Consider the following 16,180-nt stretch of genomic DNA (forward strand, 5'->3'; position numbering starts at 1 on the left):
CAGCTCTCGGCTATGAATAGTCACTTGCTGAACCTTGCTCGGATCACTGGCATCGACCTGTTCCTGAAATGATCCATAGATGGTGTCTTTTTTCCTATCATGGCTAACAGTGACATATGAGCCAAATTAGTCTCTCCCCTTTTAGTGTCTTCTTTTAGCATCACTTCTCCTGACTGATTTTTTTCAATGTTTAGTTTAACTTTTCGTAAAGAGCTCTATCACTGCCACATAAAAAGCTTATCTAGAGAAGGCTTGAGAAAAGAGGCACTGTTCTGAAAGTGACCTATTTCCTCTGCCACCCTTGCGTGCACTGTGCCAGCTTTGATGCCCGCCGTTATCTGTGTGGATTTTAGATCCCCATCCCTTTCTCTCTCTTTTAATGTCCTCTACAGATTGACTGTCTTCTGCAGGGTCTCTCAGCACCAAAGAGGCAAAAGTGCCAACAGTAACTAAAAGATACTTGCTTAATGGCCGACACGGCACTGTGCCAGTAAGCTCTCTGTGGCTAAAGTGTTTCATAGTGGTAGAGTGCACACACTAACGAATGTATCCACACAAACAGCGATTTCTTCTCTGTAATGAAAGCCTCTAATAAAGAGGCCCTCTATTCATGCTGTCTTTAACTCCATTGGTTCCTATTAGTCTTAGCACATGAGATAGCTGCATTAGTACTGGTACTACATGTTGGTCAAAGTTAAGGGTGTCGAATCCTGCTCCTAGAGGACCACCTTCCTGACGATTTTAGTCCTGGCAATTACATTATATTGCCAAAAGTATTGGGACACCCCTCCAAATCATTGAATTCAGGTATTCCAATCACTTCCATGCAGCCACAGTTGTATAAAATGAAGTACCTAGGCATGCAGACTGCTTCTACAAACATTTGTGAAAGAATGGGTCGCTCTCAGGAGCTCAGTGAATTCAAGCGTGGTACTGTGATAGGTTGCCACCTGTGCACGGTCAACTGGTATCATAACAAAGTGGAAGCAATTGGGAACAACAGCAACTCAGCCACAAAGTGGTAGGCCATGTTAAATCACAGAGCGGGGTCAGCACATGCTAAGGCGCACAGTGCGCAGAAGTCGCCAACTTTCTCCAGAGTCAATAGCTACAGACCTCCAAACTTCATGTGGCCTTCAGATTAGCTCAAGAACAGTGCGTAGAGAGCATCATGGAATGGGTTTCCATGGCCGAGCAGCTGCATCCAAGCCTTACATCACCAAGTGCAATGCAAAGCGTCGGATGCAGTGGTGTAAAGCACGCCGCCACTGGACTCTAGAGCAGTGGAGATGTGTTCTCTGGAGTGACCAATCACGCTTCTCTGTCTGGCAATCCGATGGACGAGTCTGGGTTTGGTGGTTGCCAGGAGAACGGTACTTGCCTGACGGCATTGTGCCAAGTGCAAAGTTTGGTGGAGAGGGGATTATGGTGTGGGGTTGTTTTTCAGGGGTTGGGCTTGGCCCCTTAGTTCCAGTGAAAGGAACTCTTAATGATTCAGCATACCAAGACAATTTCATGCTCCCAACTTTGTGGAAACAGTTTGGGGATGGCCCCTTCCTGTTCCAACATGACTGCGCACCAGTGCACAAAGCAAGGTCCATAAAGACATGGATGAGCGAGTTTGGTGTGGAGGAACTTGACTGGCCTGCACAGAGTCCTGACCTCAATCTGATAGAACACCTTTGGGATGAATTAGAGTGGAGACTGCGAGCCAGGCCTTCTCGTCTAACATCACGGCCTGACCTCACAAATGCGCTTTAGAAGAATGGTCAAAAATTCCCATAAACACACTCCTAAACCTTGTGGAAAGCCTTCCCAGAAGAGTTGAAGCTGTAATAGTTGCAAAGGGTGGGCCAACTTCATATTAAACCCTACAGATTAAGAATGGGATGTCATCAAAGTTCATGTGCACGTAAATGCAGGTGTCCCAAAACTTTTGGCAATATAGTGTATTAACGTGTTGGGGAAGCTATTTTAAAACTTTAGCCTGCAAAGCTACTCATAACTGAAAGTAGCTAAACTAATTTGATGATTCAACCTGCTGGACAGAGGACAACTCCTCCTCTTACCAATAAAAAATTCTGAACGTTATACTCTACGCTATATTCTACTCTACAGTCAAAGCAGCTTTATGTCACGAAAGTATAGACACAGAGGAAGACAATGAGGGCTTAGGGTGCCGTTTGGGACTGGAACACTGTGATGTAGCTGATCTATGTACATGGAAATGATTAGGAAGCCATGATGATAGAGACCAGTGGGCAAATTTTTCCAGGAAGAAGATTGAGAAACAACCTATACATTGACAGGATCCTAGATTAAGCCAAAGTGCATTTTTACAATATTTGCCCCGGTTTCACAGAGAAGGCTTAAGCCTAGTCCCAGACTAAAATGTAACAGTAATGCTTTTTTTCTAAGGCATTTTTATAAAAGCTATTTAAATGGCCTACTCCTGGCTTAATCTAAGCCCTGTCTGTGAAAACAGGCCAAAATATCCCCTTTGCTAAGAGGTCTCCCATCCATGAAATGACCAGGCTGAATCCTGCTTAGCTTAATTTGGAAACCAGCTGGGAACTGCATGAGGATATGCCACATTGAAAAGTTCCTACATATGATATTTAATTATGACATGGCAATCATGGATTTGCTGAAGAATTTTATATTCATCTTCACTTCCTGACAAATACAATGTAATTTACTTACATTTATTTCCTCATAAACCAACTGAATGAGCTCTGGCTAGCTTTAACTGAGCTACAAACTAAATGGTCACATCAACATTATAATTAGAATACATTATGACAACTCAAATAAATAATTATTTGCTGTTTTCATTGTGATCAACTTGCAAATACAATCACTCCAACATGATTTGAATGCGCCAATAGCAGCTAGCAGAAAAAGTATTTAGCTACACTGCAAGAATGCTAAAATGAACCAGAATGCCCATTTGCCCAGTTCGGATTGTGATGTTTCATTGCAATACAAATTAGCGATGCTACTTTTAGGCTACGTACTGCCATGCACTTACCACTTGCATGATCAACCAAAATCTGTGTACAGAACTAGATTAACACAATAGTATGTAGCCACAATGTGTGCATCTTAATTGCTCTCCAACACTGTTGTAAACTACAGACCTGTTTCTGTCTAAAATTTTACAGTTGAAAATGACAACACACTCATGAGCACTCTAAGTTCTTGGGTTTGCTGTGTCACAGGATCTGGGGCATAAACAGCAAAGCTCTATTGTTGGCCACTTTAGATAAGTGCTCATATTCCTTGTGTGAAAACACAATGCAGAAACCGCATGGGATGTGAACACTGTATCTCTAATTGGCTGAGCCTTGTGTTCTTTAAATCTTAAACCTTAAACCTTCTACTGTGTCTAGGAAAGAGAGGAATGGAAAGAGAGGGAAGGATAAAGGGGCTCTGTTGCCCACTCCTGAGGGCTTTAGACCCCTCTGCTCAGACAGAGAGAGTGTGTTCACCTTTATCACATTTACTGGTATTATAGAAGTGGGGGGTGGCATTGTAGTGTGCTGCTACCAAGCAACTGAGCAATGCTAATCAAAGTGCTAGCACAGACGGGGGGGATTTTGATTTATTTTTTACTTACTAATTTATTCTTGCTGAAAACTTTTTAGATGCACAATTGTATGTTAGAAGTTAAAAGTAATTAAATTATTAAGTCATATGCTCCAAATAGTTTTTTTTAAAGACATTTAGTAAGTTTGAAATTATATAGTAAGGGTTGTTCAGAATAACAAAAATGTTCAAAATATCAACCAAAACCTGTCCAGATGTACTGGGAAAGTAAGTAGGCAACTGGTGACCATCATTCCAGCACATGTTTGTCCTGTCCAAAAACACAGTCCTAAGCATATCCTTAAACTGTTAGTTCACCTGAAAATGATTATTCTGTCATCATTTACTCACCTTTGTGTCATTTCAAGGGGTGGGGTGGGTGTAGTCGTTAATAAAAAAATGAGTTTTGCTAAACGGAAATAGGACAAATGGTGTAAAAAGTCCACACATTGCATTTAAATGAACACGCATTTTAATTGGTATCGACAGTCATACGTCATTTCATGACGACAGATGTAACACAACACTGTCATTATTTTTACGCCAGCTAGAGGGCGCGTGACTTTAAAACATAAACATAGACACACAGCTGGAGGAGCCATTCCCCAGGTGGCGGAGGAGTAAAAAGCCATCCACAGAGGAGCATCCAGTACCATGAGTGGCAGTGTGGCCGGGGAACTAAACCAAGGTTTTTTTCTCTTTTCCTCTCTCGATACTCTAAACCCCAAGTTGATTTAAACTGAGAAGGCCAAAAAAGTGTTAGTTTGTGCTCCGCTCTGCCCTACATCACCTACCCCCAGAAGACGCTTCCTCACTCTGTATGTAATGAGTATTACTTGCAATTTAGCAGATGATTTCACCCAGAGGGACTTAAAGTATACTATTTTCACAGGAATGTGCAGGAAAAAGCCAATCAGTCTATTTTTGGCTTACTATCAGATTGCAAAGTATGATCACAGAAGCTATCCTGGACAGTTTGCACAGGATTTGTCATCCATGCAAGAGTGTGTATGTACTGTACACTTGTGTATCCTCATACCGTTTTTGGTTCATAAGCAGCTCCCGATGAAGCTCCTGGTGGCTTTTAGAGGCTTTCACTGGATTAATCAGCTTTTTGGGCTTGATGAGATCATCATCTCCTGTCATGTAATCAGGTTGAGGAGCGTAACTGGCCAATGGGGGGATCTCGCGATGAGGGTAACCAAATGGATCCCTGTCTGGGTTTTTCGGCTGATGAGGCTGTTCCCATTGAATATCGGCATACGCTGAGGCTGAGGACAGAAAGAAAACAATGTGAGAGGAAGGGTTTTGTTGAAAGGAAATAACTTTTCCCTTCCTGACTTCTTTTTACTGGGAGCAAAAGAATAACATAAACAGCAGTAAGTGGGATGGTGCAGCATAAACAACCTACATCAGAGAGCCAGCATTTACATTCACCACTACAAACAGCTTATCTCTGCTCCAGTTTAAATGATTCCATGTGAGCTGAAGCAGGTTTCCTGAAAGTAGCAGGTGGACATTCAGCGTGTTTACGTTCCTCTGGGTTTGGGAGAAAATTCCTTTCCTTCATTTCCTTCTGCTGAGTCCAGCTATTTGGAGACTTTTTACACCACCTCTAACACACCATCACACACAGATGAAAGATTTTTTTTTTAATGCAAAAATGTATTTGATTTTGTTGTGAAATATTATGTGGTACAATATTTTTGTGAAAAGTCACCAAAATGCAAACCGAGTTTCCTGTCATAAATTGTGAAATGCAGAGGTTATTAAATAGTATTGGTTCAGACAAGCTTGTAATTCATCACCATAAAAGGACAAACGTGTATCCAGATCCATAATGCAAGCCAGCCCAACTGCATCATGGGTAGAGACACTCCTCTCAGGATAGGACAGATTAAAAGTGCAGTGATCCGTGCTAAAGTGACAGCAGATCAGGTGTCATATGCATTGAAGCTTGCTCTGAACAATGCTATGCTTGGAGGAGGAACCAGAGACAGTCTCCACCATTCAATATTAAAAAAGCTGAGCTCAATTCTTAGCACTTCTCAATCAGAGTGCACGAGAAGAGGACAAGGATGAAATGATGTTGATGATGACAGGTAAGATGATGAAGGGAATTCATGCATGTGAAAGTATTTGTGGTTTGGTATCAGAGGTTAGCAAGTTTACACCAAAGGTTTTTTCCTTTTTCTTTCAAGCATGTAAATAAAACCTTTTTCCTTTTTTAAAACCTATATTCTAAGTATTTAATTGCATAAATTAAAGAAAGACTCTTTTGTGCTAAGTCCATTTTTTCCCCTTATATTCAGTATTATTACTCATACACTACATTGCCAAAAGTATTGGGACACCCCTCCAAATCATTGAATTCAGGTGTTCCAATCACTTCCATGGCCACAGGTGTATAAAATCAAGGACATAGGCATGCAGACTGCTTCTACAAACATTTGTGAAAGAATGGGTCGCTCTCAGGAGCTCAGTGAATTCAAGCGTGGTACAGTGATAGGTTGACACCTGTGCAATAAGTCCATTCGTGAAATTTCCTCACTACTAAATATTCCACAGTCAACTGTTAGTGGTATCATAACAAAGTGGAAGCAATTGGGAACAACAGCAACTCAGCCACGAAGTGATAGGCCACGTAAATTCACATGCTGAGGCGCACAGTGCGCAGAAGTCGCCAACTTTCTGCAGATAGCTACAAACCTCCAAACTTCGTGTGGCCTTCAGATTAGCTCAAGAACAGTGCGTAGAGAGCTTCATGGAATGGGTTTCCATGGCCGAGCAGCTGCATCCAAGCCTTACATCACCAAGTGCAATGCAAAGCGTCAGATGCAGTGGTGTAAAGCACGCCGCCACTGGACTCTAGAGCAGTGGAGACGTTTTCTCTGGAGTGACGAATCACGCTTCTCTGTCTGGCAATCTGATGGACGAGTCTGGGTTTGGCGGTTGCCTGGAGAACGGCACTTGCCTGACTGCATTGTGCCAAGTGTAAAGTTTGGTGGAGGGGGGATTATGGTGTGGGGTTGTTTTTCAGGGGTTGGGCTTGACCCCTTAGTTCCAGTGAAAGGAACTCTTAATGCTTTAGCATACTAAGACATTTTGGACAATTTCATGCTCCCAACTTTGTGGGAACAGTTTGGGGATGGCCCCTTCCTGTTCCAACATGACTGCTCACCAGTGCACAAAGCAAGGTCCATAAAGACATGGATGAGGGAGTTTGGTGTGGAGGAACTTGACTGGCCTGCACAGAGTCCTGACCTCAACCCGACAGAACACCTTTGGGATGAATTAGAGCGGAGACTGCGAGCCAGGCCTTCTCGTCAACATCACTGCCTGACCTTACAAATGCGCTTCTAGAAGAATGGTCAAAAATTCCCATAAACACACTCCTAAACCTTGTGGAAAGCCTTCCCAGAAGAGTTGAGGCTGTTATAGCTGCAAAGGGTGGGCCAACTCCATATTAAACCCTATGGATTAAGAATGGGATGTCATTAAAGTTCATGTGCACGTAAAGGCAGGTGTCCCAAAACTTTTGGCAATATAGTGTACTTTGTAAGGGTAAGGGAACAAACCAACCAAGTACTATACTTTGGCCCACACTTCGTGCTGCAGATATGAATGATACTTCAAATAATGCAGCTTGTTGAGAAGAGGTGTGATTGGATTTATGGTGACTTTTGTCACCTGGCAGATAATTCAAGTAAGAAAATATCAGAGTATTATATCAGAATATCATAGAGACTTGGTGATGGGTTCTTTTGACTTGGGCCGGTAGCAAGCACCTACAGTAGCATCCATCCAGAAGACCTCAGCAACCACCTAGCAACATGCTGCTCAGCATGTAACCAACAATACATTGTGGCAGTGCATTTTTTACATATAAACACCACATTTTTCTTTTAGAAAATGTACAATTTTTTAGATTTTGCATAGTTGACCACTGTACTCAAAATAGTTATTTTCTCTTCCCCTAGAAGCAATTTCCACAATCAAATCATATATGAAAATGTCATATGCATCAGGAAAATAAAGCTAAAAGTAAATCTCTCACAGTCCATGGACTAATATCACTGATATGACCTTTTTGGGTTATACTAAATGCTGTTAATCCATTAAAAGAGATATTTCATGTTTGTGAGGATTATGAATCCATAATCATTGGTTGGACAGAGAGTGTGTTGGCACAAGGGAGTCAGAGAGTCTACACAGTACGTGGGCTTATGTAGCTATGGAATAATAAAATAAAAATTATATAATATTCACATAATTATTACAAAAAACAAAACTCAAAATAAGTATTTTTACATAACAAACAATAGAGTCAACATATCTCTTGTTCAGTGGACACCAAATTTTTTTTTAATTTTGCTTCTTTTCGTGTTTGTGTATGTAAATATTGTTTCTTTTAAACAGTGATGGCAAATAAATGTGTTGCAATATCTGCTTGCTGTTAACTGAGTGAACAATGTGAGCATATGTGTGGCCAAGATCAATGTTTTGTGCATGGAGAATGTTGCGTCATGGTTATGAAATACAAAAGATTTCTGTGTATTTATTCAGAGCTTACAGATAGAATTCAGTGTGGGATAAAAGTACTTACACATACACATATACACAAGCAAGCGCTACAATATGTTTTGTATTGCTACATAATCTGGGGTTCTGGAAGCCTGTCCTTGATCTCATTGATTAGGGATCAGTAACATGGTGAAGAGCAGCAGAGGGTGGACTGTGTCTGCTCTGAAAGTGAATATCCCTCTATTATGGGCATAATGTATTTATCAACATCCTCCACAAAGCCAGGAGTCACACAGACAGGAAAGTCATGGGCTTCTGCTGATCAGATCTGAGTCTATTTCCAAGAATTGCAGATGATACCTCATGGGGTTAATTAGATTTTGTGTGGTGTCTGTTTGTGTGTGGCTACAGCAGGTGTTTCCTTATATACCCAGCATAACCGAAAGTGATTCAGTATGGCCTACTATAATTAAATGCGTGCTAATATGCTAACCCTTTCAAGAAAGTACAGTACTATGCTTCAGTAGATGGTATTACCATGGCACTTTGAAATACAATGGTCCTAAAAAGTATTTGGACACTTAAGTCACACTTAAAATATAAGAATTAGATTGCAAAACACCGCATGAAGTGATGCTCTAAGAACTTTACTTTTTTTTGATATTTAGTGGATGTATGAAGTAATTTCCCCTCAGAATCACACAGGTCTCCTAGCAGAATAACAACAGTATATTTTATCATTTTAACTATGAACATTTTCCACTAGAATTTAAACAGAATTTGGATCATATTAGAATTTAAAAACAGCAAACTTCCATTCTTTCGGATCAAAATTTTTAAATGTGCCTTAAGTATCCAAATTCATTTTGTATTAACTGAAACTTATTTTTAATCTTTAAAATAGGCTGAATGAATTAATAAACAAACAAATAAATAAATGAATAGATAAATAAATAGTTAAGGCAATACTATTACAGTTTAGATTCCTCTGCATCACATTAAATACATATTGTCTTGTTGATCACCAGGCATTCAGCATTAAAAAGACCATTTTTGTTTACACACACACACACAAAAAAAAAACTCTGTTACATAAGAAGTTTGTTCCCAGATAGGATTGTATACAAATAGAATGCTGACAGTTGTCATGGCGACATCAGCATTCTCAGAGGATGCCCTGGGATCCCATTCTCCCATGGGTGTGTGTGTTTGTGTGGAAGTGCAGTGCTATTTCCCATAATCCCTGCTGAATACTGGTCCTTGGCAAGCCATAAAATTTAGGCACAGCTTTCAGACAGGGAATTAGCATTATAAAGGTGCCCAGCAAGAAACAACGCAGCAGTCTCTATGGACAATAACAAAATATAACCTATTTTAAGAATCTAAATCTAGACTGGAAGATTAAATAAAAACAGTTTTTATGAGGAACATGCAGCTTTACAAATCTTTTTCTACCTTTAGATTGTGTAACTTGGATCATTCTCTTTTTCCTAAGCTATTTTTGTGAGTATAATTACAGAATAGAATATAATAGAATAGTAAGAGAACAACAGAAGAGAACATAAGAGACAGTAGGGATAGTTCACTGAAAAATGAAAAATAAAAATTCTGTCATTTTTTCACACTTGTGTAGTTCGAAACCAGAATGAATTTCTTTATTCTGTAGAAAACACAGAAAAATATATTTGGGGGAAAAAAAACAAAAAAAACAATGAAAGTCATTGGGGTACAATGATGTTTTGGGCGTCACTGACTTTTTTTTTTTTTTTTTAATTTAATTTACCTACTACTATAGTAAGTACATGTAGTAATGTGTAACTACGTCACCTTAAAATAAAGTGTTACCAGAAAGTCATACAGGTTTGGGACAACATGATGGTGAATAAAAGATGACATATTCATTTTTGGGTGATTATCCCTTCAAGGTTTAATTCACATAGAAATTGCTTAATAGACTTCCAAGATATGTTGGTGAAAGGCGTGTTTGTTTAAAAGCTGGGTAGTCTGAGATGGATGATTTAAGATAACTGTTCAAATACACAAAGCTGGGTTTATTGGTGTCGATCATGGTCAGGCAGAAATACATTGTGGACCTTGCGCTTTTCGGCTAAAACAAACATAAAGCAAGATACTGCTGGTAAAACATTACAACAACAAAATTGTGAAAGATGATCCTTCCTGTCACTAAGATGCAGGGATATTGATTTAGCCTATGTTACTGACACCTAAAAATTTCCAGATGCTTACCTCCAGCTGACAAAAATACATGCAGAAAATGTCAAATTGTGCATTTCTAATGGCTACCAAAGAGTTTTTGAAGTCTGTTGCCTCACTGTGCAGCAAAACACCATGAGTAAGAAGTTGGGCACTATGCCCAGAGAAAGCATGGCTCCCTGTTTCTCAACGAACTGATTTCTTTAAGTGACTTTTATATCATTCTTTTGCCTTCTTAGTTTTTCTTTTATATACTACAACTTGTTCTCAAAAACATTATACATTTAACCCTGAAAACAGGAATTTCTGGTTTAAAGCAGGCAGAGATCATAATATTTTTTGCATGTGCAAGCAAATGAATCAGTGTGACTGTATCTTAAATATAAAACAGTTTATCTGCAATTACTACATTGTAACTGAGTTGTTACATAGTAATAAAACATTGAAACTCAATGAATACTACAACTCTATAAATTCCTTCTATGATAAGAGTGAAAAATGTTCTTATCCTTGGTATTCAAATACAGACCCCTGGTAAAGTTTTACTGCACAATACAGCATCATCAGTTCAGCATCCTGTAATCTCAGCCGCAGTCTGTTGTATCTGTCTTACCTGACTTAACAAGCACATCTCTGGGTCTGCTGGGCTGGCCCTCAGGGGGATACAAACTGTGTCCAACTCTCTGGTCCATCCTGCTGTTGCCTGTGTGTGCGTGTATGTGTGTGTGAGATATCCTACATGTTTATGTGAGGGCCGTTTCTCCTGAGTTTCTGCTGTTCTTCACACACATGCCTCCTCTCTCACAGTGTAAACAGTCATGTGACCACTGGGCATCAAAGCTACGCCCCTCCTGCTCCTCCCAACTTTATTTTTCCACACACACTCTCTTTCTCAGGAGTCTGACAGGATTAGTGGAGGGCTTAATCTCTCCCTCTCTCCCTCTTCTGCTAAATCTCACACTAACCATTGGTCTACCAAGAAGATTTCATCATTCACAAACTCACACACTGGGCAATTTAAAATAAATACACATACAGAGCGAATCATCTTATGAGCACGCAATGTTCATGTTTACATTCAAGATTACATGAAACAACATTTCTGGATATGACCATCAGGTCAGACTCATCTTAACTTGATAATCCATGGAATGATTTTTTTTCCCCCACTGGAAATAGGGCTTCTGTGGGAGATTTGTTAGTTATATAAGAAAACGATTTCAATATTAAAACTAGTATGAATATGTTAGGGTTGGATGATAGTAACAAAATTGTATACCATGCTATGAGGAATTTCATATCATTGTAACAGTATATCACAATATAGTTATTTTTGTCAGGAAAAAAAAAATGTTTTATATAGGCTATTAAATAACAGGCTATTAAATTAACTATATAACAAGTCTCAATTGCTTGATTGTTATAATGTCGAAAAATGTATTGTCAGCGATATATTAAATGTTCTATATAGCCTATAGTACATCCTACTTTATCTGCATACATAGAATATACTCATATAGCAATATACACTATATAGCAAATCTCGTCTGAGTGATTTTTTATATCGCACAGCTCTCTATATAAAGTTGGATCCAACTTTATTCACATAAATACAGTGCACATACATATTCACACACATATGTAAAGCGATACTATCTACCAAATCTTAATTGAATGATTATTTTATTTCGCCATAAAATATAACTATATTATCACCCAGCTCTTTGTATATAAGCTTTGCATACATATTTACTCACATAGGGCAATATATACTAGCCTATATAGCTCAACTGCTTGATTCCTTGTATCGTCGCACAATGTAAACTATATTATCGGCCAGCTCTAATCTGCTAAATGTGACTACAGTATAAGGCAGGAAGATATTATAAACATTGACATCATGGTTTCTGTAAAGCTGCTTTGAAACAATGTGTATTGTGGAAATTGCTATATAAATTTGACTTGATCGTAATTCTATATTAATTGTGCAAGTTTAATGTTTCTTGCCAAACAACTAAACTTTGCGTTATGCCTAACATCTGTTAAAATGGGTTCTTTCTTGTCTTTGCTCCTAGATCAAATGAAGAAGTTTTCAAGGCCAGCGGCGCGTGACACATTTAAAAGCCTTTATTATTATTTTACGTCAGGAAGCATGGCAGGAACTTCGGAAGTTTTTTTGACCCAGCCGTGACGTGTCAAGAAACAAGGTCAAAGACAGAAGGAGCCGTAGCAACATTGCATTGTTCCTCTGCAGGGCTGTTGGCCGGCTTTCATTGTTCTCAAGGACGCGTAAGTGTAGACTTACCCGCTCCATTCAGGTGTTTTCCGTTTTTCACACTCTGCTGCTCAATGTTGTATCCCTTCTGATGCGTGCGAGAGAGAGAGACAGAGAAGAGAGAAAAAAGAGGCTTATCAGCTTACAAATATTCACATCACTCTCATCAATCACAGCATTACTGACTTTCTGTCTGCTTGCTCCTTTCTCCAATTGATTTAGGATATATTATAAGAGACTTCAGTTGTCATGGATCCAGGAAAGGTGGAGGCACATTAACTATGCTTCTGCCGCTGTAACATGAAACCAGCTGTTCCATTGCTTTTCTATTGCCATGCAATTCTAGCAAGGAGTAGCATTTCTATGCTCTAGAAAATAAAGGCACAATCTTAGGGTGTGCAAAGAACCTTCTAAGAACCGTTTTTCACAGGCTTTTGAGTTTAATACAGTATATGGTTATTTAGATAGTTTATAGTTGGATCGTTCTTGAATAGCTCATCCAAAAATAATTTACTCTTTCTCATGTCATTCGTTTTTTTCTTTCTACTGTAGAATACAAAATGAGATGTTTAGCAGAATGTTAATGCTGCACTTTGATGTACAACAATTGCACACAGTAACCAGGGGCTGTCCAAATGGACCAAAACACCATAACAATAATACAAGACATTAAAAAAGTAGTCTGCATGACTCATGCGCTATATATATATATATATATTTTTTTTTTTTTGTAAAGAAAACACCAACATTTGATTGAAATTTTTTCTGTAATTCTCACATCTCATTCAAATTTAGTGTCAGTAGATGCACCAGAATTCAATGATGCCATTTGACATTATTGATGCCAAACCTATTTTCATGTAACGTTACACAGTTTTCAGAAAGCCATGAGTAAATGAACAAATTTAAAGTTTTAAAATTTAAAATTTCATTTTATTTTTCTTTCTTAGGTTTTCCTCTTATATAGTTTCATAAAACGTCTTGGGCTTACATAACCCTCGTTCTCTGAGAAAGGAAACAAGAAGCTACATCAGTTGCTGATGCTATGGGAACGCATCCTTGTGGAACCCAGTGTCTGAGGCACTTGTAAAATCATGGCAATCATTGGCTGACGCAGTGCGATGACATCGCAAGGTGCTATGCTGACCCTAATATCAACTATACCCCATGCTGACCAATGCCTGCCCTCTTGTGGTTCGAACCAATCTAAAAACCAAGGCACTAAAACTCGAAGGCCTTAGCTCTGAGTCAATAATGTGTCAGTGGGCAAGTGGTACACACCTTGCACAACATTGCTCCCAGTAACTAGTATAACAATGTTAGGAAAGGCCCTGAAGCTTCTATGCACAAATGAAAATCTCAAACTAGTCCACAACTGCGACACAACTCCTCGTCCAGGCCCTGGTCATTTCTAGACTTGATTACTGCAATGCTCTTCTGGCTGGACTGCCATCATGCACAATCAAGCCTCTAACAAATGATTCAAAACGCTGCAGCACGTCTTGTCTTTAACAAGCCCAAAAGAGCCTATGTCACACCTCTCTTCATCTCTCTGCACTGGCTACCACTTGCTGCTCGCATCAAGTTCAAGGCGTTGACACTTACTTACAGATCTTCCACAGGCTTAGCACCCTCCTACTTCCACTCATTTTTACGAGTCTACACCCCTACCAGAAGCCTGCGATCACAAAAGGAACAAAGGCTCGTGGTACCATCACAGAGAGGCACAAAATCACTCTCCAGAACATTTTCGTTCTTTGCTCCATGCTGGTGGAACAATCTTCCTGCCTTCATCTGGAATGCAGAATCTGTGGCAATATTTAAAAACCAGCTGAAAACTAATCTCTTTTGTGAGCACTTAACCTCTTAACCTTCACTGATCATGTGATGAGAGTAAGTGACGATGACTGACAAGACCATGGCAGAGGATTCGTTGCACAACAGAGCCTAAGCATCTGACAAATGTCTTATCTTGTAGAATGCGCGCTCAGCACCGCCATTCCCTATTCACAGAGTACGCGCGATTGCGAAAGTGAAAGTAAAACGCGAGTGCGCATTCGAACACAATTTTAATAACCCGCATTTTGAGAGCAGCTCCTTGATGCATGCAAATATCTCCCAATATGAAAGCTATCTTAGGCTGGGCTGTGTAGTTGTAACCATCTCTTAGCTCTGTATCGTGAAAATTTGGTGTCTATTTGCACTTTGAATATTGAGAGAGTACTTTGATTATGGTTGCACTTATTGTTTGCACTTAAGACTAAGAGAAAACTGTTCTATTCATTTTTATTTATACTGTTTTTATTTCTATGATTAATCTGTGGAAAGGAGTTCACATAGTAGGTCAAAAGTTCTCATATGAAATCATACAGGAGAGAAGCCAGTCAGCTGAGTTTGTGGCAAAACCTTTTACAGTGCTTGAGTATTGTTGTCTTTTACTGCATAATTTATAGACAGAAAGTAGAACTGAAATGACATTCATTAGTTAAAACATTTCAAATGCACCTGCAGACTATTTTTCTAGTCATGTATTTCGTCATTGAAGATTTCTTAAAAATCTTGTCTCGTTCTCGTGAACTCAATCTCGTGTCTCGTCTCATGAGCTGTCTCGTCACACCCCTAATAGTTTCATATATAAAACACAAATGAAGATATTTTAATGACTCCTGAGTTGTTTCTGCCCCTCCACCGAAAGCTCATTCCAGAATTGATGCTTCAAAACGTTAATAAAGACATCGTAAAAATAATATAAATGTATCAAGCAGTTTAATCCAAGTCTTCAAAAGAGACTTTCAGGGTTATATTTAGTTTAGGAAAGACGTACCTGTTTTTGCAAGTCGCCAAAATACGTAGGCTACCAATGCGTCCATTTCACTGCAGTTTCCAACAGAAATGAACACTAGAGGCAGTAAAACAGCAAGCGCTTTTAATCGTTTTCATACACAGTTACGATTACGGGGTCAGATGGATTAATAAAGACTCGTTTTCACGTCTCCTTGCACAATATTATGTTATGACTTCAAAACGCTTTTTTTTTGTTTTTGCCATAACAAGCTTGCTCGGTAGCTCAGCTGATACGGAGTTGTACTTAAGACGAGAAAGCCGTGGGTACGAATCCCGTGAAAGGCGAGTCATGTTAAAGAGATCTAAACGAGCTAAAACGGAACGATTACGGATGCTTTTAATGTCACATTTGCTTTTGTTAACACTATCGGGTAGGTTTAGGTGTAGTGTTGGTGGTACGTTATTTTAAAACGCAATGGAGTGCAAATTTCAAATCAGAAATGCAGTGATTCGTATAAAACCAATGTCATAAAAACGTAGGCCTACCATATTCATGTTTATCTGTTCCGGCAAAAAAAAATGAACACACTTTTAGCGTCACTCAGTGGACATTTCACATCAAAACTGCAGTGATGCAGATATGTATTGGTACGTATTTTGCGACTCGCGAAAACGTTCCCACAGGTACGTTTTTCTAATGAGACTGGGTTGACTTTTTGAAGTGTACAATTTTGGAGAGAGATGGAATTTCAATGAAGGGATGGAAATCTTCCATATTTCATTTAAAATATTTTA

The 16,180-nt window shown here is 39.2% G+C and overlaps 1 protein-coding gene across 3 annotated transcripts in view; it reads right to left on the bottom strand.

Annotated features, from left to right (window-relative positions):
- Positions 1–16,180, bottom strand: part of si:ch211-236d3.4 (protein FAM107B) — a 35,693-nt gene that overhangs the window by 4,623 nt on the left and 14,890 nt on the right. The window contains exons 2-3 of one of the 3 annotated variants that reach the window (XM_051912042.1): positions 12,632–12,689; positions 4,628–4,859 (exon numbers count right to left, since the gene is read on the bottom strand). In XM_051912042.1, coding sequence (XP_051768002.1) covers positions 4,628–4,859; positions 12,632–12,689 — 290 coding nt within the window. Of the gene's footprint in view, positions 1–4,627; positions 4,860–10,939; positions 11,146–12,631; positions 12,690–16,180 lie in introns of those variants that run through there. The other 2 variants (XM_051912044.1, XM_051912043.1) reach the window with 2 other exon arrangements.

The sequence above is a fragment of the Ctenopharyngodon idella genome, chromosome 11, assembly GCF_019924925.1.
Source record: "Ctenopharyngodon idella isolate HZGC_01 chromosome 11, HZGC01, whole genome shotgun sequence".
NCBI classification, from domain to species: domain Eukaryota; kingdom Metazoa; phylum Chordata; class Actinopteri; order Cypriniformes; family Xenocyprididae; genus Ctenopharyngodon; species Ctenopharyngodon idella.